The sequence below is a fragment of the Ranitomeya imitator genome, chromosome 9, assembly GCF_032444005.1.
Source record: "Ranitomeya imitator isolate aRanImi1 chromosome 9, aRanImi1.pri, whole genome shotgun sequence".
NCBI classification, from domain to species: domain Eukaryota; kingdom Metazoa; phylum Chordata; class Amphibia; order Anura; family Dendrobatidae; genus Ranitomeya; species Ranitomeya imitator.
In genome coordinates, this window is record NC_091290.1 from 65063307 (window position 1) to 65090406 (window position 27100).

General features: G+C 43.1%; 1 protein-coding gene across 2 annotated transcripts in view; it reads left to right on the forward strand.

Moving 5' to 3' along the window:
* The window catches only part of ANO3 (anoctamin 3), a 745314-nt gene that overhangs the window by 218540 nt on the left and 499674 nt on the right, over positions 1–27100 (forward strand). For both annotated transcript variants that reach the window (XM_069740331.1, XM_069740330.1), the window contains exon 2: positions 14832–15026. In XM_069740331.1, the coding sequence (XP_069596432.1) occupies positions 14832–15026 (195 nt within the window). The remainder of the gene's footprint in view (positions 1–14831; positions 15027–27100) is intronic.

Genomic DNA, 27100 nt, shown 5'->3' on the forward strand with positions numbered 1-27100 from the left:
TTCTATAGGTGAGGCTGTGTTATATACTATGGGGGGTATATTATATTCTATGGGGAGGTTGTGTTATATACTATTTGGGGTATATTATATTCTATGGGGGCTGCAGTATATACTAATGGGGGTATATTATATTCTATGGGAGAGGCAGTGTTATATACTTTTGGGGGTATATTATATTCTATGGGAAGGCTGTGTTACATATTATGGGGATATATTATATTCTATGGGGGAGGCTGTGTTATATTCAATAGGGGAGGTTGTGTTATATACTGTGGGGGTATACTATATTCTATGGGGAGGCTGTGTTATATACCATGTGGCTATGTTATATACTATGGGAGGTACATTATACATGATATTTTACGGGGAAGCTGTGTTATATATTATGGGGGTACATTATATTCTATGGGGGCTGCATTATATAATATTGGGTGGTGGGCTGTACTATATTCTATGGGGGCTACATTATATTCTATGAGGGGCTGTATTAGATTTTATGAGGGAGAATTGCTTCATACTCTTTGATGGGGCTACATTATATTCTATGGGGGGCTATATTAAATTATATTTTATGAGGGGTGATTTTATCATACTCTATGAGGGGGCTACATTATACTATATGAGGGGGCTGCATTATATTCTATGGGGGGGTTACATTATACTCTGTGAGGTGGTTGCATTATACCATTATACTCGTGGGGTGGCTGCATTATGCTCTATGGGGTGGCTGCATTATACTATATGTGGGCTGCAATATACTCTATCGAGGACTATGGGGAATACATTATACTATATGAAGAACTATGGGGTGCATTAAGCTATGGGAAGTGAATTGTACTACATACATGGATGACTATGGTGGTGCATTATACTATATGGAGCACTATGAGGAGTGTATTATACTATGTGGAGGACTGAGCAGTGTATTTTAATATATGGAGGACTATGTGGAGTGTATTATACTATATGGAGGACTATGAGGAGTGTATTATACTATATGGAGGACTATGGGAATTGTGTAATACTATATGAAGGGCTGAGTGTATTATACTATATGGAGGACTATGGGGCATATTACATTATATGAAGGACTATGCGGTGTGCATTTAACAGTATGGAGGACTCTGGTGCACATTATAATATATGGAAGACTATGGGGATATTATACTAAACAAGCAAAATGCTGCCTATTCATCGAGTGATTGGATTGTTTATGCCAGAACAAAAATCCTTGTTCTCAGCAGCACATCGCCGCTGTAAACTGTAGATGTGCTGTTGATAACATGATACTGTATGGTGATCTGTTAGTGATTGTTCTGTCCCCATCATTCTTTCTCAGACGATGGAAAGAGGCAGGGAAACAAGCATTGAACGATTTCAATATTGTTGATCACACTCGTTTAGCGGCCTGAACTCAGCGCATGTAAATACAACCAAAATGCTTCTGTGTGATGTGCAATATGTTAGCATTTGGGGCCCCATTTTAAACTTTGCCTAGGGCCCCACTTTGCCTAAAACTGGCCCTGGGTGCAGAGTTACATACAGTAGCTTTTTGGCACAGCACTCCCACAGACAGGGGCGGGGGGGGGGCAGAGTACACACAGAGTCTTAAAGGCACAGTATTTCCATAGTTATGAGGGCTCAGTACACACAGTGGCTTTTTGGCACATAACTCCCACAGGCAGGAGGAATACACATAGAGGATTAAGGTCACAGTACTCCCACCGATATGGGTGAACAGTACATACAGTGGCTTATAGGCATAGTACTCCAAAAGGCAGGAGGCAGTGTACACACAGAGGCTTAAAGGGACAGTAATTTCATAGGATGGATTGCAGACTACATACAGTGGCTTGAAGGCACAGTACACCCAGAGGCCAGGTGTCACGGGGTCACCGCAACAGAGAGGAGCCAGAAGATTGCAACGTCTGATTGCTCCGACTCCTGCAGTGAAAATAAGTACTCTCCTTTTTAAATGGTGTTTATTTATTTGGGGAGAACAGGGGTTAATCAGCCATGTTGGAAACTCGGGGGGTATGAGTTCTCAGCTGAGCTCGGTTAGCCACTCCTATCCCCTTTCAAATCTGGGTCCTGATTCAAACCCATGTCAGAGCTAGCCTTTGCTGCATGGATTGGTGGAGTGGTGGTTATATCAGAAGGAGTTTTGGAGGCGTTATCTGTGACTGTTGCATGTTTTGTACGTGTGATAATTCCCTTCCCTCCTCTTACTTTGGTTGTTTCCCCATCATCCACTCCCTGGTGCATTCCTCTGTTATATGGAGTAAATATTTGTATGCTTAGCATTTCAGTATACCCTTGTTTGTGTTACCTTGTTCATCGGGTTAGTGTACTGCGGTGCACAATAAGCAAGGGTGCCAGCCTCAGCATCTTCTTCTTCAGAAGTATCCCAGGAAATAGGTCGAGCTAGAACACCCTGTAGTGGTAGGGACAGGGAAAGAGCTCCTGGTCCCGAGTCACCCGACAGCTGAGTCGTGACACCAAGGAACAGTGTACACACAGAGTCGTAAAGGCACAGTACTTCCATAGGCGGGGTTGCAGAGTACACACTGCAGCTTTTTAGCACAGTACTCCCACAGATAAGGGTGCAGAGTACACGCATTGTGTTTTTGGCATAGTTCTCCCATTGAGACACATGCAGAGTACCCACAGCAGCATATTGGAAGAAAGCGCTGAATAACATTGTCCCTCACTCCAGCTACGTCCTGTCCCTTAACTAATCAGAGCAGAATGTACCCGCTTTTATATAGGCCAAGTCACATGTTGTGCCAGGCAGTCAGAAACATGCAATCAATTAGCATGGCTGTGATGGCACCAGAAGTGCCCACAGTTTAAAAGCTTCTTGACTGCCTGCGCTTCAACCCTAACAAGACAGCGAAAATACAGTTAAATGTCAGTGTTTGGGGTTCAGTAAAGGACACTAGGTGTTCGGTATGAACCCCGAACGTTACTGTTTGGATTCGTTCATCCCTACTGTGACAAGTAAGCACATCTACTCTTACTGAGACTGATTAAAGTTTCTTTTGTTCTATACAAGGTATTGTGCTTTCTTACTGTTGCTTTCTAGTGCATTAAAAACGAAGTAAGGAAATGTGGAATTGCAATTTAAATTCAGCAGGACAAATGCTAGATACATCAAATGACCCAATGCCAGCAACACTTTGATTAATCACATTGTGACTGGCACTGTTGCTGACAACTCTCCTCTCCTTCTGTCAATTAAATCTCTATATTAATCACTGACTGCTGTTATTATTTTTATTATTTACTTGAATAGCACCATTGATTCCAAGGTGCTGTACACGAGAATGGGTTACATACAAAATATAGACATAATTGACAGTAAACAAACTAACAACGATAGATTGATACAGAGTTAAGAGGACCCTGCCCTTGCGGGCTTACATTCTCCAGGATGATGGGGAAGGAGAAAATACTGTAGGTTGGGAGTTGCATTAGCTCTGGTGGTGTGTAGGTGGCCACGCGGTCATTTCAGGCTGTAAGCTTTATTGAAGAGATGGGTTTTCAGGTTCAGTCTGAAGGTGGACAATCGGACTAGTTGGGGCACAGATTTCTAGAGGATGAGGAATATTCAGGAGAAATCTTGAAGGCGATTGGGTGAGGTATGAATAAGTGTGGAGGAGAGAAGGAGGTCTTGGGAGGACCGGAGATTATGTGAGGGAAGATATTGGGAGATTAGTTCAGAGATGTAAGGAAGAGACAGATTATGGATGGTTTTGGAACTGAGTATGCAAGGGAATTGGAAGCCAATAAAGGGATTTGCAAAGGGGAGAAGCAGAGAAGTAGAGAGGAAAGAGATGAACTAGACGGGCAGCAGATTTAAGGATGGATGTGGCAGTAGTGTTATGATTGCTAATGACAGGTGTTATGAAGGCAATCCAGAAACACAGTGTGCTTAGCGATCAGAGCGCACACAGTGATCTGACAAATACCCAAAAATACAAGAACGAGCTCTGAGACGTGGAAACTCTGTAGACTGCACACCTGATCCTATCCTAAACACAACTAAAAGCGGTTGTGGATTGCGCCTAACAACTACCTAGGCAACTCGGCACAGCCTAAGAAACTAGCTAGCCTGAAGATAGAAAAATAGGCCTGACTTGCCCCAGAGAAATTCCCCAAAGGAAAAGGCAGCCCCCCACATATAATGACTGTGAGTAAGATGAAAAGACAAAACGTAGGGATGAAATAGATTCAGCAAAGTGGGGCCCGATATTCTAGGACAGAGCGAGGACAGTAAAGCGAACTTTGCAGTCTACAAAAAACCCTAAAGCAAAACCACGCAAAGGGGGCAAAAAAACCCCACCGTGCCGAACTAACGGCACGGCGGTACACCCTTTGCGTCTCAGAGCTTCCAGCAAAACAAAAGACAAGCTGGACAGAAAAAAAGCAACAAAAAGCAAAAGGCACTTAGCTATACAGAGCAGCAGGTCACAGGAACAATCAGGAGAAGCTCAGATCCAACACTGAAACATTGACAAGGAGCAAGGATAGCAGCATCAGGCGGAGTTAAGTAATGAAGCAGTTAACGAGCTCACCAGAACACCTGAGGGAGGAAGCTCAGAAGCTGCAGTACCACTTGTGACCACAGGAGTGAATTCAGCCACAGAATTCACAACAGTACCCCCCCCTTGAGGAGGGGTCACCGAACCCTCACCAGAGCCCCCAGGCCGACCAGGATGAGCCGCATGAAAGGCACGAACAAGATCGGAAGCATGAACATCAGAGGCAAAAACCCAGGAATTATCTTCCTGAGCATAACCCTTCCATTTAACCAGATACTGGAGTTTCCGTCTAGAAAGACGAGAATCCAAAATCTTCTCCACAATATACTCCAATTCCCCCTCCACCAAAACCGGGGCAGGAGGCTCAACAGATGGAACCATAGGTGCCATGTATCTCCGCAACAACGACCTATGGAATACATTATGTATGGAAAAGGAGTCTGGGAGGGTCAAACGAAAAGACACAGGATTGAGAACCTCAGAAATCCTATACGGACCAATAAAACGAGGTTTAAATTTAGGAGAGGAAACCTTCATAGGAATATGACGAGAAGATAACCAAACCAGATCCCCAACACGAAGTCGGGGACCCACACGGCGTCTGCGATTAGCGAAAAGTTGAGCTTTCTCCTGGGACAAGATCAAATTGTCCACTACCTGAGTCCAGATCTGCTGCAACCTATCCACCACAGAATCCACACCAGGACAGTCCGAAGACTCAACCTGTCCTGAAGAGAAACGAGGATGGAACCCAGAATTGCAAAAAAATGGAGAAACCAAGGTAGCCGAGCTGGCCCGATTATTAAGGGCGAACTCAGCCAACGGCAAAAAGGACACCCAATCATCCTGGTCTGCAGAAACAAAACATCTCAGATATGTTTCCAAGGTCTGATTGGTTCGTTCGGTCTGGCCATTAGTCTGAGGATGGAAAGCCGAGGAAAAGGATAGGTCAATGCCCATCCTACCACAAAAGGCTCGCCAAAACCTTGAAACAAACTGGGAACCTCTGTCAGAAACAATATTCTCAGGAATGCCATGCAACCGAACCACATGCTGAAAGAACAAAGGTACCAAATCAGAGGAGGAAGGCAATTTAGCCAAGGGCACCAGATGGACCATTTTAGAAAAGCGATCACAGACCACCCAAATGACTGACATCTTTTGAGAAACGGGAAGGTCAGAAATGAAATCCATCGAAATATGTGTCCAAGGCCTCTTTGGGACCGGCAAGGGCAAAAGCAACCCACTGGCACGAGAACAGCAGGGCTTAGCCCTAGCACAAATCCCACAGGACTGCACAAAAGTACGTACATCCCGTGACAGAGATGGCCACCAGAAGGATCTAGCCACTAACTCTCTGGTACCAAAGATTCCAGGATGACCAGCCAACACCGAACAATGAAGTTCAGAGATAAGTTTATTAGTCCACCTATCAGGGACGAACAGTTTCTCTGCTGGACAACGATCAGGTTTATTCGCCTGAAATTTTTGCAGCACCCGCCGCAAATCAGGGGAGATGGCAGACACAATGACTCCTTCCTTGAGGATACCCGCTGGCTCAGATAAACCCGGAGAGTCGGGCACAAAACTCCTAGACAGAGCATCCGCCTTCACATTTTTAGAGCCCGGAAGGTACGAAATCATAAAGTCGAAGCGGGCAAAAAATAACGACCAACGGGCCTGTCTAGGATTCAAGGGCTTGGCAGACTCGAGATAAGTCAAGTTCTTATGATCAGTCAATACCACCATGCGATGCTTAGCTCCTTCAAGCCAATGACGCCACTCCTCGAATGCCCACTTCATGGCCAGCAACTCTCGATTGCCCACATCATAATTACGCTCAGCGGGCGAAAACTTCCTGGAAAAGAAAGCACATGGTTTCATCACTGAGCAATCAGAACCTCTCTGTGACAAAACCGCCCCTGCTCCAATCTCAGAAGCATCAACCTCGACCTGGAACGGAAGAGAAACATCTGGCTGACACAACACAGGGGCAGAACAAAAACGACGCTTCAACTCCTGAAAAGCTTCCACAGCAGCAGAAGACCAATTAACCAAATCAGCACCCTTCTTGGTCAAATCGGTCAATGGTTTGGCAATGCTAGAAAAATTACAGATGAAGCGACGATAAAAATTAGCAAAGCCCAGGAACTTTTGCAGACTTTTCAGAGATGTCGGCTGAATCCAATCCTGGATGGCTTGGACCTTAACTGGATCCATCTCGATAGTAGAAGGGGTAAAGATGAACCCTAAAAATGAAACTTTCTGCACACCGAAGAGACACTTTGATCCATTCACAAACAAAGAGTTAGCACGCAGGACCTGAAAAACCATTCTGACCTGCTTCACATGAGACTCCCAATCATCTGAGAAGATCAAAATGTCATCCAAGTAAACAATCAGGAATTTATCCAGATACTCACGGAAGATGTCATGCATAAAAGACTGAAACACAGATGGAGCATTGGCAAGTCCGAACGGCATCACTAGATACTCAAAATGACCCTCGGGCGTATTGAATGCAGTTTTCCATTCATCTCCTTGCCTGATTCTCACCAGATTATACGCACCACGAAGATCTATCTTAGTGAACCAACTAGCCCCCTTAATCCGAGCAAACAAGTCAGATAACAATGGCAAGGGATACTGAAATTTAACAGTGATCTTATTAAGAAGGCGGTAATCAATACACGGTCTCAGCGAACCATCCTTCTTGGCTACAAAGAAGAACCCTGCTCCCAGTGGTGATGACGATGGGCGAATATGTCCCTTCTCCAGGGATTCCTTCACATAACTGCGCATAGCGGCGTGTTCGGGCACGGATAAATTAAATAATCGACCTTTAGGGAATTTACTACCAGGAATCAAATTGATAGCACAATCACAATCCCTATGCGGAGGTAGAGCATCGGACTTGGGCTCTTCAAATACATCCTGATAATCAGACAAGAACTCTGGGACCTCAGGAGGGGTGGATGACGAAATCGACAAAAATGGAACATCACCATGTACCCCCTGACAACCCCAGCTGGATACCGACATGGAATTCCAATCCAATACTGGATTATGGGTTTGTAGCCATGGCAACCCCAACACGACCACATCATGCAGATTATGCAACACCAGAAAGCGAATACCTTCCTGATGTGCAGGAGCCATGCACATAGTCAGCTGGGCCCAGTATTGAGGTTTATTCTTGGCCAAAGGTGTAGCATCAATTCCTCTCAATGGAATAGGACACCGCAAAGGCTCCAAGAAAAACCCACAACGTTTAGCATAATCCAAATCCATCAGATTCAGGGCAGCGCCCGAATCCACAAACGCCATGACAGAAAACGACGACAAAGAGCATATCAAGGTAATGGACAGAAGGAATTTGGACTGTACAGTACCAATGACGGCAGACCTAGCGGACTGCTTAGTGCGCTTAGGACAATCAGAAATAGCATGAGTGGAATCACCACAGTAGAAACACAGACCATTCAGACGTCTGTATTCCTGCCGTTCAACTCTAGTCCTAGTCCTATCGCACTGCATAGGCTCAGGTTTAACCTCAGGCAGTACCGCCAAATGGTGCACAGATTTACGCTCGCGCAAGCGTCGACCGATCTGAATGGCCAAAGACAAAGACTCATTCAAACCAGCAGGCATAGGAAATCCCACCATGACATCCTTAAGAGCCTCAGAGAGACCCTTTCTGAACAAAGCTGCCAGTGCAGATTCATTCCACTGAGTGAGTACTGACCATTTCCTAAATTTCTGACAATATACTTCTATATCATCCTGACCCTAGCACAAAGCCAGCAAATTTTTCTCAGCCTGATCCACTGAATTAGGCTCATCGTACAGCAATCCGAGCGCCAGGAAAAACGCATCGACACTACTCAATGCAGGATCTCCTGGCGCAAGAGAAAATGCCCAGTTTTGAGGGTCGCCGCGCAAAAAAGAATAAATAATCAAAACCTGTTGAATAGGATTACCAGAAGAATGAGGTTTCAAGGCCAGAAATAGCTTACAATTATTTTTGAAACTTAGAAACTTAGTTCTATCTCCAAAAAACAAATCAGGAATAGGAATTCTTGGTTCTAACATAGATTTCTGATCAATAGTATCTTGAATTTTTTGTACATTTATAACGAGATTATCCATTGAAGAGCACAGACCCTGAAAATCCATGTCCACACCTGTGTCCAGAATCACCCAAATGTCTAGGGGAAAAAAAAAAAGTGAACACAGAGCAGAAAAAAAAAAAATGATGTCAGAACTTTTTCTTTCCCTCTATTGAGAATCATTAGTTTGGGGGCTCCTTGTACTGTTATGATTGCTAATGACAGGTGTTATGAAGGCAATCCAGAAACACAGTGTGCTTAGCGATCAGAGCGCACACAGTGATCTGACAAATACCCAAAAATACAAGAACGAGCTCTGAGACGTGGAAACTCTGTAGACTGCACACCTGATCCTATCCTAAACACAACTAAAAGCGGCTGTGGATTGCGCCTAACAACTACCTAGGCAACTCGGCACAGCCTAAGAAACTAGCTAGCCTGAAGATAGAAAAATAGGCCTGACTTGCCCCAGAGAAATTCCCCAAAGGAAAAGGCAGCACCCCACATATAATGACTGTGAGTAAGATGAAAAGACAAAACGTAGGGATGAAATAGATTCAGCAAAGTGGGGCCCGATATTCTAGGACAGAGCGAGGACAGTAAAGCGAACTTTGCAGTCTACAAAAAACCCTAAAGCAAAACCACGCAAAGGGGGCAAAAAAAACCCACCGTGCCGAACTAACGGCACGGCGGTACACCCTTTGCGTCTCAGAGCTTCCAGCAAAACAAAAGACAAGCTGGACAGAAAAAAAGCAACAAAAAGCAAAAGGCACTTAGCTATACAGAGCAGCAGGTCACAGGAACAATCAGGAGAAGCTCAGATCCAACACTGAAACATTGACAAGGAGCAAGGATAGCAGCATCAAGCGGAGTTAAGTAATGAAGCAGTTAACGAGCTCACCAGAACACCTGAGGGAGGAAGCTCAGAAGCTGCAGTACCACTTGTGACCAAAGGAGTGAATTCAGCCACAGAATTCACAACACAGTAGCGAAGCAGTAAATAATGAGGGCATGCACAAGCAATTTTGTAGATTGAGTGTTGAGGAAAGGACGGATTCTGGAAATATTTTTTAGCCAGAGGCTATAGGCGGTGGCAAGAGCTTGGATATGCGGGTTGAATGACAGGGCAGAGTCATTACTCTAACTAGTACATTAAGGGTTCTAACAAGTAAGTTAAGGGTTACTCCGAGGCAGCGGATTTCCCGTACAGGGGAAAGTGTGATGTCATTTATTGTGATAGATAGATCAGGTAGGGAAGCTATGCGTGATGAAGGAAAGATAATGAGTTCAGATTTGTCCACATTGAGCTTGAGGAAGCAAGAAGTGAAGGAGGATATGGCTGATAGACACTCTGGGATTTTGGAAAGCAGAGAACTGACATCAGGGCTAGAGAGGTAGATCTGAGTATCAGCATATAGGTGGTACTGGAAGCCATGGAACTTTATGAGTTGTCCCAGACCAATGGTATAGATTGAGAAGAGTAGGGGTTTTACGACAAAACCTTGAAGGAGTCCAACAGAGATAGGATGAGATGGTAGTGTGGGAGATGCTAAATGTGTGGTTGGAAAGTTATGAAGAGATCCAGGATAGGGCAAGGTGTTTGACACCAAAGAAAGAAAGGATCTGTAATAGGAGGCAGTGGTCAACTGCGTCGAAGGCAGAGGACAGGTCTAGAAGGAAGAGTATAGACAATTGCCTGTTAGCTTTGGTTGTAAGTAAGTCGCTAGTCAGTATGGTCAGGGCAGTTTCAGTGGAATGCTGGGGATGGATGCCAGATTGTAGGTTGTCGAACAGCGTGTTAGATGAGAAGTGGGAGGAAAGTTCAGCGTGAACATGCTGCTCAAGGAGTTTGGAAGTGAAGGGAACAGCGATATGGGGCAATAGCTACACATAACGGTCGGGTCGAGGGATGGCTTTTTGAGGATATGCATGATTGTGGCATGTTTGAAAGCAGAAGGGAATGTATCAGAAGTTAGTGATAAGTTGAAGAGATTGGTTAGGGATGGGATAATTGTAGTGGTGGATGTTAGGGGTCGAGTTCCTGCCTCTGCACAGGGGGAATCTCGGGCCATCTCCGCTGCGGTCTCCCATTCTTCTCCTGCCGCAGTGGAGCTTGCTCAGCAGAGACGTCGATCCCAGCGTCTCGCTCGGTCTGACTCTGTGCTTAGAGTTACTGCTGCGTTTCCTGCTTCTCCCATTGAAGTCAGTGCTGGGCAGCGGCGAGCGGACGTTTCTGGGGCTAAGTCCTGCTTTTTACATTCTGAGCATGCCCAGAGTAACATCTCTCAGTGGAGATCGAGGGTCACATAATCAGATACTGCAGCTAAGGTCCTTGTAGCTGCTAGGACTAAATCCTGCCTTGCACTCTGAGCATGCCCAGGGCGAGATCTCTCAGTGGAGATCCAGGGTCACATGCTCAGGTGCTGCAGCAGCTCCATTGGTCCTTCTTTGGAAGGTCCTAAACATGCTGCAGCTATTTAAGCCTCGCATGGCCGCACGGCCATGCGCTAGTATTGTCTTGTAAATATGTGTGTGTGTTGTGAGTGAAAGTCACTCTTTAAATAACCCTCCCTATTGAATGTCTGTTCGCGGAAGGTGTATGTTTGCTATCTAGCGCCCGACTTATCCAACAGCACGAAACACACATTTCAGCAACCAGTTGCTGTGTCCGCCAGTACTGCGCCGTGCGCTTGCTCTGCGCTTTCCTGACCCAAGCCTGGGTGGTTAGTGGCATCCGTCAGTGCGGCACCGCACACACTCTTGTGCCTTTATATTATTATTTATATTCCTCTGACACACCCAGTTGCGGTGTTGTGCCAGCAAGTGTCTAATCGGACTTCAATCCTGTGTAGGGGTTGAGTCCGCTGACGTCTTGCTCGCGCTTTATGTGCGGTACTGCGGTCCTGTGACGCAACAGGATCGCTTCCTTCATGCAGGGTGAAGTTAACCCATGTGTGTATACTTAGTACCGCCATATAGTCCGTCTTACTAGCAGCAGGGTCTTTCACCTGCACGGTGGACCTCGGACGGCGAATGCACCTAATACCATTACACCTTATACTTGGTGTGTTCCGCCAGTCCTAACAGGTGGAGATGAGTAAGCTCTCCTTCAGTGATGTTGGAGAGGGAGGTTATGGGGGAAGGGCATTGGTCTGGTATACAAAGGAGTCCTGGTGGTCTGACAATAAAGACTTGCCTTGTTTGGTCAATCTTATTTTTGAAGTCTGTGGCAAAGTCCTTCGCAGAGATGAGGGAGGTCAGTGGGGCAGTGGTGGTAAGAGGAGGGAATTAAAAGTGTTGAATAACTGTATGGGTTTGTATGATAAGTAAGATATGATGGTTGTGAAGTAGACCTTTTTAGCTGAGGTGAGGGCGGATTTGAATGCAAGTGTTGCTTATTTGAATGTGGTGAAGTCATCTTGTAAACGCATTTTCTTCCAACACTGCTCCTCAACCCTGGACACTTGTCCAAGCTTTTTATTGAGGTTATTGCACCAGAGTTGTCTATTGATTAATTGCACTGCGTTAATAGCTGATGCGAGAGTGGCATTGTAGAAAGTAGTGGCACAGGCTGTGTCATGAAGGGAGGATATGGATGCCAGTCGTAGAATAGAGAGTGCATGAGTGTCTAGATATACGAGGGGGGTAATTCCTGGACATGGGTGACAGGTGAGGAGGACAGAGATAAGAAAGTGAGTAGATGGTGATCAGATAGGAGGAGATGGGAGGTTGTGTGGTTAGATAGGGACCAGAGAGGGGTGAAGATAAGGTCTAATGTATGTCCATCTGTGTGGGTGGCTAAAGGTACCTTCACAATGAACAACATTACAACGATAACAATAGCGATCCGTGACGATGCAGCATCCTGGATAGCGATATCGTTGTGTTTGACACGCAGCAGCGATCTGGATCCTGCTGTGACAACGCTGGTCGGAGCTAGAAGGCCAGCACCTTATTTCGTCGCTGGATCACCCGCTGACATTGCTGAATTGGTGACGCCGATCCAGCGATGTGTTCACTGGTAATCAGGGTAAATATCGGGTTACTAAGCGCAGGGCCGCGCTTAGTAACCCGATGTTTACCCTGGTTACCATTGTAAATGTAAAAAAAAAACCACATACTCACATTCCGGTGGCTGTCACGTCCCCCGGCGTCCGCTTCCCTGCACTCCTCCTGCATCCTGTGTCAGCGCCGGCCGGCCGTAAAGCAGATCACAGCTGTGACGTCACCGCTCTGCTTTACGGCCGGCGCTTACACAGGATGCAGGAGGAGTGCAGGGAAGCGGACACCGGGGGACATGACAGGCACAGGAATGTGAGTATGTGGGGTTTTTTTTACATTTACAATGGTAACCAGGGTAAACAACGGGTTACTAAGCGCGGCCCTGCGCTTAGTAACCCGATGTTTACCCTGGTTACCTGGGGACTTCGGCATCGTTGGTCGCTGGAGAGCTGTCTGTGTGACAGCTCTCCAGCGACCACACAAGGACTTTCCAACGATCACGGCCAGGTCGTATCGCTGGTCGTGATCGTTGGAAAGTTGCTGAGTGGGACGGTACCTTAAGGAGAACTAATGAGTAAGTCCAAAAGATGAAGTAAGTGGCAGGGGTTTGGAAGTTGATGACCTCTTGATGACTTCAAAAGAGTGCACTTCAAAAGAAGGGAGGATAAGTGTGGGATTGGATTAAAGGTGCAGTTGGTAGAAAGGAGAAGACCCATTCCTCCACGATGTCAACTAACTGCCTGAATAATTTCACCAATATCTTAAGGTTTTCTCTTCCTTTTTCTGTTGCTGATATGTGAGCTCTGATGTTCTCCCACTATCTCAGCTTCTGCACAGGCCATAATAGTTCCTCCTGAATGGATGCAACCCAGCGGTCAAGTTTGGGGTCATGAAAGCCTTTTGTGACGATAGAAAGTGGAAGCAGGCATTTTTTTCCCAATTTTCACAAAATAAAATGCAGATTGTTTAAATTCGCTAGGGTCTGTTAATTCCATAAAATTTGACAAAAATTAGATTTGCATCAATTAGATTTGCTCATCTCTAGTTGTCACCACTATTAAAAAGACACATAATTACAGATTTTGCACTGATGTCCAGGGGCCTGAAGAAAAACGTTGACAGGCAGCTATTTCATATACAGTATCTTCCTTTCTATAGCAGGTCACAGCAATGTACCACACAACAAGCGCAGGGAACTATGTTCATTTTAACCTTTCAAGTCTTTTTCCGATCCCTGGACATAATATCAAGCTGTTCTCTGTCATCATACTGCACATATACTGCACTATCCAAGATGTGGCTCAGACTAGGAGGAACTATAGGAGCAATAATTGTATTAAGATGTACTTAGACATTTCTTCTAATTAGTTTAACTACATCTGTCTTCATCCATGCTTCTTTAATCACAATGCTGGTTTATTCTTAGTATTACAGGCAGTCTCTCGGTCTCCAGAGTGCCCACAGCTCCCTCTGTCACCCAATGAGTCTGTGCTTTGTCTTCTTTCACTTGTTTTATTCCCAGTGATGTGACAAACTGAATTTGCCAGCCACAGACTACGCAATCTCTCATTCATGCCGTCCTCCCATTTTGATCAGGTCCTCCGTGTTGTTCTATGCACATGGTTTATTCCTTTGGATCTTTCCCTGCAGAGTTTTACTACAGCTGCATACATCACCATGTACCCAGAGAGATGTATGTTACCATGCAAGCACTGAGACGTATGTCACCATGCAAGCACTGAGGTGTATGTCACCATGCAAGCACTGAGACGTATGTCACCATGCCAGCACTGAGACGTATCTCACCATGCAAGCAATGAGACGTATATACCCATGCAAGCACTGAGGTGTATGTCCGCATGCAAGCACTGAGACGTATGTCACCATGCCAGCACTGAGACGTATGTCACCATGCCAGCACTGAGACATATGTTACCATACAAGCAGTAAGATGTATGTCACCATACAAGCAGTGAGGTGAACTGTACTGCAGGATGTGAGCAGTTGAAGGACACATCTCAACAGGCTTTCATCTGCTTTTTTGCTACCTGTTACATATGGCAAGTTGTACTATATAAATCCTTAGTTTTTTTTAGAGTTTCTTAACAGCTATTAAGCAGCTTTATAAAACTGGACAGCAAAAGCCAATACTACTTTTTTCTTTTTACTATATTAGGTATGTTTAAGAGCAAGAGTGGGACAGACAAGGAACACCAGCTGAAGCCATCTAGGAGAAGTATGCCATGTTTAGCCCAGAGCCAAACCCACCCTCAGCATCTGAACAAGCAATCTTCAGTGCTTCAGTACAACAGAGTCCAACCTCAACCTGATAGCGAAGGATCCTCAGCGGTCGATGTAGAGCCTCAACAAGGTAAGACCTATTGATTCTTAGCAGAATATTAGGACTCAAGGTCAAGAGACTTGGAAGTTGAAGGACAGCTCTAGTCTGTGATGTCTGTCTGTGATCTGTAAATGTAGGGTCAGCCCATAGCGTAATATAATGACCTACGAAGACCAAACATTATACTTACTGGATATTCAATTACCCACAGCCAATGTGGTCAGGCAGTCACAGATGTAAAGGTTGTTCTTATATCTGTTAAATGTTTTTATGTGTTTTATACCTGTGTATGTGGAAACAGCAGTGATATTTTTTTCATTTTCCAATTGTGGTGATAATGATAACATGTATAGTTAATATGCGATTAATTCGATGTATTTCTTTCTATTGGGAATTTGTGTTGGCAGATATAGCTATTTACTGCCCTCTTGGGAAGTGGAAACACTTGGTATACTTCGAAGTCTTGCTTACATAACAGTGATAAGCTGCACATTATAATACACCACTGGATATTTTCCACTGTCATGTTTCCGCAATCTTTTTGTCCAAATTTGATATGTCAGTACCTATTATACCAAGATGAGAGGAGCCACGTAGATTCTACTTCTCTCTGCCTGGATAAGGCATCTATCACAGCCCTATAGTTGCTTCTCTTGTACCAACTACTAAAAAAGAGGTTCTTCAGCAACTGTGGTGCTGTGTAATAGCTGTTGCAAAAGAACACAAAACAGATGTTGCAGAACATCTTTCTGAAAATAACAAGGGGCAATCAATGACAGATAGATGGTTCTTCAAAAGTATGTTCTGCAGCAGCTGGCATGCATTGCAAGTAATAAAGTAATCTGTTCAGTTGCATTTCCCACATAAAACTCTAATCACTCTTTTGTACAGCATATCACGCAATTTATCGATCACCCATTACTAGTTGACACAAATTTAAGGCGTCTGTCATTTTTCGGAAGCTGAAGAACCTTACAAAGATTATTTTGACGCAATTATCATCACTTTACCATTAGTGCAGATGAAGTGTTCATAATAGAATTATGGGAAGTAAATATTTGTCACTAATAATAAATTGTGGTTTAATAAGGTTTCATAATATGTCCATAAAAAATCTTGTCTGTCCATGCGTTTTTAATAAGCTGTCCAGAAAAAAAAAAAAAATCAAGTTGGCAACCTTGGCCATAACATTAAAAATTGCAATCCTCGGACTGGCCCTGACACCTCTCCTGACATAAGCTTGACAGTGTGATAATTTACTATGCAACTGTCAGCCTCAGGTCAGGAGAGCCGACGGTCAGTCCGAGGATTGCGATGCGATCCTCACATGAGAAATGCGTCCGTCTGTCTGCCCCCTAACAAGTATAACAATACAGTAACCACGGGCTGCATTCTATGTTATAAGAATAATTACCTGTCTAATGTGCAGGTTCTTACCCACTAAGAAAACAGTTCAGACTTATTGCGGCAGGCACTTGACAATAAATAAGAGGTTTTAAGGATGTATCATTGTCCTGTGGGGTCTGGCTTGAAGGCATTAGCAGATCTTTTCTGTGGTAGTCCCACAATTACAATTTTTCACCTATACACAGGATGGTAAAGTCTTGTAGAGGGTCCCATAGCCTTTTTACTGAATTCATATATGGCTTTGCTCAAATGCTTAAGTTGGGAGTTTCTGACCCTTAGGCCACATTCACATGATCAGTATTTGGTCAGTTTTTTACCTCAGTATTTATAGACCAAAACTAGGAGTGGATGAATAACGCAAAAGTGGTTAGGTGTTTCTATACTTTTCCTCTGATTGTTCCACTCCTGTTTTTGATTCACAAATACTGAGGTAAAATACTGACCAAATACTTAATGTGTGAACGTGGCCTTAGGATGGATGCAGATGATCGTATGAGATATCGTCCAAGTTTCACCAACAAAACTTATCAAAAATCTATGTGACATCTGTTTTCATACAATTACATTAAAAAATATACATTAGCACATACAATTTCCTAGGTTTATAACGTAAAAGTGTCTCTAAAAATCTGATACCCTTCGAATTCTCCATGTTTGATCCATTTTTTTAAACACTTGAATGGGTAAGTCTTGGAAGAAAGTAGTGTCTGCTATCATTTTTCTTCTCACGGATTGTCAAACCGAGAAAGAAATTGTTCTTCTGAACAGCCCTATTTAATAATATGGGTCAGTGTGCTGTCAGTATGCTATCCAATTAAAATTCATACAGCACATGTCCGAGTTATACGGCCTTCTGCATCAGCCCTTATTTTAAGCAATCTATGGAGGTCCAAACACTCCACCAAACTGAACTTCGAAACAGGGAAAATAGCAAACAAAAATTAACAGATTACAATTTTACCCCTTTCTGACTTTAGACGTAATTTGCCCTGGGCCTATTTGACCAGGGACAGATTATTACGTCTGAGCGATTGCCTCAGAAAAAATCCAAAAGTGACACCATTCTAAAAACTGCACCCCTCAAGGTGCTCAAAACCTCATCCAAGAAGTTTATTAACCCTTTACGTGCTTCACAGAAACTGAAGCAATATGTAAGGAAAAAATTTACATTTAACCTTTTTTACAAATACTTTACTTCAGAACCATTTTTATTCATTTTCACAAGTGTAAAAAGAGAAAATGAGCCACAAAAATTGTTCTGCTATTTCTCCTGAACATGCTGATACTTTATATGTGGAAGTAAACCACTGTTTGGGTGCACGGCACAGCTTGGAACAGAAGGAGCGGCGTTTGACTTTTTCAAAGCAGAATTGGCTGGAATTGAGATCGGATGCCATGTTTTGTTTTGAAAGCCCCTGATGTGCCTAAACAGTGGGAAACCCCCCACAAATGGCAGCATTTTGGAAACTAGACCCCTTAAGGAACTTATCTAGATTTGTGGTGAGCACTTTGAAACTCCAAGTGCTTCACAGAAGTTTATATCGTAAAGTCATAAAAATAAAAATATATATTTTTTCCACAAAAATGATATTTTCTTCCTCAAAATTTTTATTTTCTCAAAGATAATAGAAGAAATTAGACCCCCATCGTTGTTGTGCACTTTGTCCTGAGTATGCCGATACCCCAGAGGTGGGGGTAAACTACTGTTTGAGCACACGGCAGAGCTTTGAAGGAGTGCCGTTTGACTTTTTCAATGCTGAATTGGCTGGAATTGAGATCGGACGCCATGTCACGCCTGGAGAGCCCTTTATGTGCCTAAACAGTGGAAACCCCCCCACAAGTGACACCATTTTGGAAACTAGGCCCCTTAAGGAACTTATCTAGATTTGTGGTGAGCACTTTGAACCCCCAAGTGCTTTCCAGAAGTTTATAACATAGAGCCGTGAAAATAAAGAAAATTATTTTTTCCTCAAAAATTATATTTTCGCCCCAAAATTTTTATTTTTACAAGGGTAACAGGAGAAGCTACACCACCATACTTGTTGTGCAATATTTCCTGAGTACGCCGATACCCCATATGTCAGGGTAAACCACTGTTTGGGGGCACAGCAGAGCTCGGAAGGGAAGGAGCGACGTTTGACTTTTTCAATGCAGAATTGACTGGAATTGAGAACAGATGCCATGTCACGCTTGGAAAGCCCCTAATGTGCCTAAACAGTGGAAACCCCCCACAAGTGACTCCATTTTGGAAACTAGACATTAAATAAAAAATCTTTTTTTCCTCAAAAATTATTTTTTAGCCCGCTAATTTTTATTTTCACAAGGGTAATGGAGCACCCACCAGGGACGTGATGTACTCGGGCCGGGTCGGACGGTTCTTCGGGGGATGTCACGGTAGCAGTGACCCAGTCCGTGTCAGGTGACCGGTCACCTGACCGCGACGTCATCGAAGGTCCTTCACTCTCTGCATTCTCAGGAACGGAGGCAGACGCTCACAGCGGTGACAGCCAGGGTCCTTCGGACGGGTGAGTATATCCATATTTTTTTTTTTTATTCTTTATTTTTTACATGAATATGGATCCCAGGGCCTGAAGGAGAGTTTCCTCTCCTTCAAACCCTGGGAACCATCCAGGATACATTCCGATATTTGTGTCCCATTGACTTGCATTGGTATTGGGTATCAGTATCGGCGATATCCGATATTTTTTGGATATCGGCCGATACCATCCGATACCGATACTTTAAAATATCGGAAGGTATCGCTCAACACTAATCGTAACTCTAAATAAATATTTGAATGAAAAAAACAATTAAATACACATATTTGGTATCACCGCTTCCACAACAACTAGACCTATAAAACTGTCCTACTAGCTAACCCCTTTAGTGAACACCATAAAAAATAAATACAAATAAATAAACATGGTACTGCTGAAAATGGCATTTTGTCCAGCAAAAAAGAAGCTGCCATACAGCTCCATCAGCAGAAAAATCAAAAAATTATAGCTCTCAGAATAAAGTGGTGCAAAAATAATTATTTTTCTATTAATTAGTTTTATTCTATAAAAACAGCAAAACATTAAAAAACTATATAAATGGAGTATCGCTGTAATCATATTGATCCGAAAAATTAAACTACCTTATCAATTTTACCACACACGGAACAAAATAATTCCCCCCCCCCCCCAAAGAAATTCCTGAATTGCTGATTTTCTGTTTTTTCTGCCTCACAAAAATCATAATAGAAAGCGATCAAGCGAAAGCGATATCATGTGCCCGAAAATGGTACCAATGAAAACGTCAACTAATCCTACAAAAAACAAGAACTCACATGACTCTCTCGGCCGAAATATGATTATAGCTCTCAAAATGTGGTGATGCAAAAACTATTTTTTGCAATAAAAAGCATCTTTTAGTGTGAAACAGCAGCCAAATATGAAAACCCAATATAAATCTGGTATTGCTGTAATAGCAACAACCCAAAGAATAAAGTCACCTATACCGCATGAGGAATGGCATAAAAGATAAATAAAAACAAGTCCTCACATGCTGTTGATTTTTTCATTCTGCCTCCCAAAGGTCGCAGTAAGTCTCGGCGCACATTTATCCTGAACTCTGCTCTCTTGCACCGGAGTTTCCGTGTTAATCACTGAAATACGTGATTAAGACGAAACCTCTGGCAGAAGATTCCCTTTAATGAGGCAGATGGAGGCACTGTGGACATCGTCTGACCTGTGATCCGACAGTGTCCGTCTTTTTAGGATTGCATGAAAGTGCTGTCGGCCACAGTTTTATGCACTTCTGAAAAGGACACCGCTGAACACAGGCCAGACGGAGTCCAGAGTAACTCTGCTGCCTCATTATAATGAATGGATCCCTCAGGGGTTTCATTTCAGTCACGTCACTTAGAGATTTAGATGGAAACCCTAAAGTAAGTGGTCAGCGTTATGGAAAATGTTCCCAATAAAAGCTTCAAATCAACCCACAAAGAAAGCAAGCCCTGGCTCAGGTCCATCACCTGTTAATGGAATTATAAGGGGCTTCCATGTTCCTGGTAGCACAAAGGCTCAGGAAAAGCGAAATGGCTCCTCACCCGCCAAAAGAAATTCAGCAAATTCTCTGCTCCCAAATCCAAATGCCCCCCTCCCTTCTGAGCCCCAGTGTGCCTAAACCACATTTTGTGTGCACTTTAGGCATTTCTGAAATGATGAGAACCCCCTAACTTACGGGTGCATTCCTCCAGAAGCACGGGCTGGGCATAATGAACTGGTCACTAAAACGTCAGTTTTCAATTTTCACTCGGCGACATTCATTGCTGCTTGTTTCTGGAAAATACCCATGAAGTCAAAATCGTCACTACACCTGTAGATAAATTCCCAAAGGGGTATAGTTTCCCTAATGGGGTCATTTGAGGGGGGATTTTGCTTTTCTAGCAATTAGGGGCTCTGTATATGGAGTCTGCAAACTGTTCTAGGAAAATCTGCACTCCAGCAGGCAAATAGCGCTCCGTTCCTCCCGAGTCTCTCCGCATGGCTGAGTAGTACTGTACAGCCACATATGGGGTATTGCCACGGTCAGTAGAAATTGTGGAAAAAATTTTGGTGTCATTTTTACCCACTCCTTGTCTGAGAATGTAAAATCTGGGGCTAAAGCAAAATTTTTGTGGTAAAAATGTTGTTATTTTGTATTCACTGCGCAATGGTATACAATTCTGTGACAGACCTATGGTGTCAATATGATCACTGCACCCCTAGATGAATTCATTAAGACGTATAGTTTGTAAAATGGGGATAACTTATGGGGGATTCTGCTGTTCTGGCACCTCAGGGGCTCTCCCTGTGGGTCATGGCACCTGCAAACCATAACAGTAAAATCTGGCGCTCCTTGCCTTCTGAGGTTTGCACTGTGCCTGAAAAATTTTTCCTGATTACATGTCGGGTATTGATTGGTGCACTCACGAAAAAATGAGCTAAACAACATTTTAGTGGTAAAAATGTAATGTATTCTTTCTTTACCGCTCAGTGGTATAAAATTCTGTGAGGCACATGTGGTATCAATACGATCACTGCACCACTAGAATAATTCATTGGGGAGTGTAATTTGTCAAATAAATTCACATATAGGGAGTTTCTGTTGTTATGGAACCTCAATGTGACATGGCACCCTCAAACCATTCCAGCAAAATCTGAACTCCAAAATGGCGCCTCTTCCCTTCTGAGCTTTGCACTGTGCTTCATAAATAGTTTTCCCCCACATATGGGGTATCAGTCTACTCAGTAGAAATTGCACAACAAATTGAATGGTGTGATGACTCCTGTTACCCTTATGAAAATGCAATATTTTATGCTAAAAGCATATTTGTGGGGAAAATTAGATTTTTTTTATTTTAACGGCTTAATGTTATAAACTTCTGTGAAGCACCTGAAAGTTCAATGTGCTCACCACACATCTAGATCATTTCTCTGAGGGGTCTACTTTCCAAAATGGTGTCACTTGTGGGGGATTTTCACTGTTTAGGCACATCAGAGGCTCTTCAAATGTGACATGGTGTCTGCCATTTGTTGCAGCAAATTTTGCATTCAAAAAGTCAGTTGGTGCTTCTTTCCTTCCGAGCTCTGTCATGCACCCAAACAATGGTTTTCTCCATCATATGGGGTATCAGTGTACTCAGAAGAAATTGCACAACACATTTTGGGTTACATTTTTGCCTGTTACCCTTGTTAAATGTTCATTTTTTTCACCTTCCAAAAATTCATGTGAAGCACCGGAAAGGTTAATAAACATCTTGAATGTGGTTTTGAGCACCTTGAGGGGTGCAGTTTTTAAAATGGTGTCACTTTTGGGTATTTTCTATCATATAGACCCCTCAAAGTGACTTCAAATGTGATGTGGTCCCTAAAAAAATGGTGTTATAAAAATGAGAAATCGCTGGTCAACTTTTAACCCTTATTATTTCCTAACAAAAAGAAAGTTGATTACAATTGATTGATTGATTACATTATTGAGCTGATGTAAAGTAGACATGTGGGAAATGTTACTTATTAAGTATTTTGTGTGACATATCTCTGTGATTTAAAGGGACACTGTCACCTGGATTTGGAGGGAACAATCTTCAGCCATGGAGGCGGGGTTTTGGGGTTTTTGATTCACCCTTTCCTTACCCGCTGGCTGCATGCTGGCTGCAATATTGGATTGAAGATCATTCTCTGTCCTCCGTAGTACATGCCTGCACAAGGTGCAATCTTGCCTTGCGCAGGCATGTACTACGGAGGACAGAGAATGAACTTCAATCCAATATTGCAGCCAGCGTGCAGCCAGCGGGTAAGGAAAGGGTGAATCAAAAACCCCAAAACCCCGCCTCCATGGCTGAAGATTGTTCCCTCCAAATCCAGGTGACAGTGTCCCTTTAAGGGCATGAAAATTCAAAGCTGGAAACTTGCTAAATTTTCAAAGTTTTTGCCAAATTTTCATTCTTTCACAAATAAACGCAAGTCATATCAAAGAAATTTTACCACTAACATGATGTACAATATGTCACAAAAAACAATCACCGGTATCCATTAAAGCGTTCCAGAGTTATTACCTCATAAAGTGACAGTGGTCAGAATTTTTAAAATTGGCCCGGTCATTCATGTGCATACCACCCTCGGGGGTAAAGGGGTTAAAGTAAATCTGTGATTAGTTCATTTTGTCTGAACCACATTCAGCATGAATCAGACAATTTACTGTGTTATTGTATAATGTAAAATGCTGTGGAATATGTTGGCTCTATATAAATAAAATTATTATTATTAGTGCATTACTTCGAAATGCTGAGATACCTTGAAAAGCCTGTCAGTGGTTTCCTCCCCATTTGCTTGACTTACAGGTCACTTTGTATACATGGGCACACACAGAGAGAGTCCTGTCAATCAGAAGGAGAAGGTGCTGTGAATCTGGCTAGAACTGCTCATCCAAGAGTAATAGTCCCCAGCCGCCATTTCAATGTATATTTTCTTCAACACGCTGAAGCATTTCTGGCTGCAATAAAGCAGCCAGACTCCAGTCTCCAGAACACAGTGGTAGGACATTTCAGAGTGCCCCCCAAAAGCCCAGCGCCATGAGTTCTAGCATACAACAAAGTTTGCCAGGTGATTTTACGTAATGTAAACAAATTCTAAAACAGAGCACAGCAATGAGATTTATAAAATTAAAACTAAATCATGTTGGTCTTTATGCATATCTACGTCTAATGTATTGATGTATTAACCCCTTCATGACCCAGCCTATTTTGACCTTAAAGACCTTGCCGTTTTTTGCAATTCTGACCAGTGTCCCTTTATGAGGTAATAATTCGGGAACGCTTCAACGGATCCTAGCGGTTCTGAGATTGTTTTTTCGTGACATATTGGGCTTCATGTTAGTGGTAAATTTAGGTCAATAAATTCTGTGTTTATTTGTGATAAAAACGGAAATTTGGCGAAAATTTTGAAAATTTCGCAATTTTCACATTTTGAATTTTTATTCTGTTAAACCAGAGAGTTATGTGACACAAAATAGTTAATAAATAACATTTCCCACACGTCTACATTACATCAGCACAATTTTGGAAACAAAATTTTTTTTTGCTAGGAAGTTATAAGGGTTAAAATTTGACCAGCGATTTCTCATTTTTACAACGAAATTTACAAAACCATTTTTTTTAGGGACCACCTCACATTTGAAGTCAGTTTGAGGGGTCTATATGGCTGAAAATACCCAAAAGTGACACCATTCTAAAAACTGCACCCCTCAAGGTGCACAAAACCACATTCCAGAAGTTTATTAACCCTTCAGGTGCTTCACAGCAGCAGAAGCAACATGAAAGGAAAAAATGAACATTTAACTTTTTAGTCACAAAAATGATCTTTCAGCAACAATTTTTTTATTTTCCGAATGGTAAAAAGAGAAACTGAAACACGAAAGTTGTTGTCCAATTTGTTCTGAGTACGCTGATACCTCATATGTGGGGGTAAACCACTGTTTGGGCGCACGGCAGGGCTTGGAAGGGAAGGAGCGCCATTTGACTTTTTGAATGAAAAATTGGCTCCACTCTTTAGCGGACACCATGTCACGTTTGAAGAGCCCCCGTGTGCCTAAAATTGGAGCTCCCCCACAAGTGACCCCATTTTGGAAACTAGACGCCCCAAGGAACTTATCTAGATGCATAGTGAGCACTTTAAACCCCCAGGTGCTTCACAAATTGATCCGTAAAAATGAAAAAGTACTTTTTTTTCACAAAAAAAATTATTTTAGCCTCAATTTTTTCATTTTCACATGGACAACAGGATAAAATGGATTCTAAAATTTGTTTGGCAATTTCTCCTGAGTACACCGATACCTCACATGTGGGGGTAAACCACTGTTTGGGCACATGGTAAGGCTCGGAAGGGAAGGAGCGCCATTTGACTTTTTGAATGAAAAATTATCTCCATCGTTAGCGGACACCATGTCGCGTTTGGAGAGACCCTGTGTGCTTAAATATTGGAGCTCCCCCACAAGTGACCCCATTTTGGAAACTGGACCCCCCAAGGAACGTATATAGATGCCTAGTGAGCACTTTAAACCCTCAGGTGCTTCACAAATTGATCCGTAAAAATGGAAAAGTACTTTTTTTTCACAAAAAATTTCTTTTCGCCTCAATTTTTTCATTTTCACATGGGCAATAGGATAAAATGGATCCTAAAATTTGTTGAGCAATTTCTCCCGAGTACACCGATACCTCATATGTGGGGGTAAACCACTGTTTGGGCACAAGGCAGGGCTCGGAAGGGAAGGCGCGCCTTTTGACTTTTTGAATGGAAAATTAGCTCCAATTGTTAGCGGACACCATGTCGCATTTGGAGCACCCCTGTGTGCCTATGCAATGGAGCTCCCCCACAAGTGACCCCATTTTGGAAACTAGACCCCCCAAGGAACTTATCTAGATGCATACTGAGCACTTTAAACCCCCAGGTGCTTCACAGAAGTTTATAATGCAGAGCCACGAAAATAAAAAATAATTTTTCTTTTCTCAAAAATGATTTTTTAGCCTGGAATTTCCTATTTTGCCAATGGTAATAGGAGAAATTGGACCACAAATGTTGTTCAGTTTGTCCTGAGTACGCAGATACCCCATATGTGGGGGTAAACCACTGTTTGGGCACACGGCAGGGCTCAGAAGGGAAGGCACGCCATTTGGCTTTTTAAATGGAAAATTAGCTCCAATCATTAGCGGACACCATGTTGCGTTTGGAGAGCCCCTGTGTGCCTAAACATTGGAGATCCCCCACAAATGACCCCATTTTGGAAACTAGACCCCCAAAGGAAGTAATCTAGATGTGTGGTGAGCACTTTGAACCCTCAAGTGCTTCACAGAAGTTTATAACGCAGAGCCATGAAAATAAAATAAAAAATTTCTTTTCTCAAAAATAATTTTTTAGCCCGCAATTTTTTATTTTCCCAAGGGTAACAGGAGAAATTTGACCCCAAAAGTTGTTGTCCAGTTTCACCTGAGTACGCTGATACCCCATATGTGGGGGTAAACCACTGTTTGGGCACATGCCAGGGCTCGGAAGTGAAGTAGTGACGTTTTGAAATGCAGACTTTGATGGAATGCTCTGCGGGCGTCACGTTGCGTTTGCAGAGCCCCTGATGTGGCTAAACAGTAGAAACCCCCCACAAGTGACCCCATTTAGGAAACTAGACCCCGAAAGGAACTTATCTACATGTGAGGTGAGCACTTTGAACCCCCAAGTGCTTCACAGAAGTTCATAACACAGAGCAGTGAAAATAATAAATACGTTTTCTTTCCTCAAAAATAATTTTTTGGCCCAAAATTTTTTAATTTTACCAAGGGTAACAGGAGAAATTTGACCCCAACATTTGTTGTCCAGTTTCTCCTGAGTACGGTGATACCCCATATGTGGGGGTAAACTACTATTTGGGCACTTGCCGGGGCTCGGAAGTGAAGTAGTGACGTTTTGAAATACAGACATTGATGGAATGCTCTACGGGCGTCACGTTGCGTTTGCAGAGCCCCTGATGTGACTAAACAGTAGAAACCCCCCACAAGTCACCCCATTTCGGAAACTAGACCCCGAAATGAAATTATCTAGATATGTGGTGAGCACTTTCAACCCCCAAGTGCTTCACAGAAGTTTATAACGCAGAGCCGTGAAAATAATAAATACGTTTTCTTTCCTCAAAAATAATTTTTTAGCCCAGAATTTTTTATTTTCCCAAGGGTTACAGGGGAAATTGGACGACAAAAGTTGTTGTTCAGTTTCTCCTGAGTATGGTGATACCCCATATGTGGGGGTAAACCACTGTTTGGGCACACGTCGGGGCTCAGAAGGGAAGAAGTGACTTTTGAAATGCAGACTTTGATGGAATGGTCTGCGGGCGTCACGTTGCGTTTGCAGAGCCCCTGGTGTGCCTAAACAGTAGAAACCCCCCCACAAGTGACCCCATTTTGGAAACTAGACCCCCAAAGGAACTTATCTAGATATGTGGTGAGCACTTTGAACCCCCAAGTGCTTTACAGAAGCTTATAACGCAGAGCCGTGAAAATAATAAATACGTTTTCTTTCCTCAAAAATAATTTTTTAGCCCAGAATTTTTTATTTTCCCAAGGGTTACAGGAGAAATTGGACCCCAAAAGTTGTTGTCCAGTTTCTCCTGAGTACGCCGATACCCCA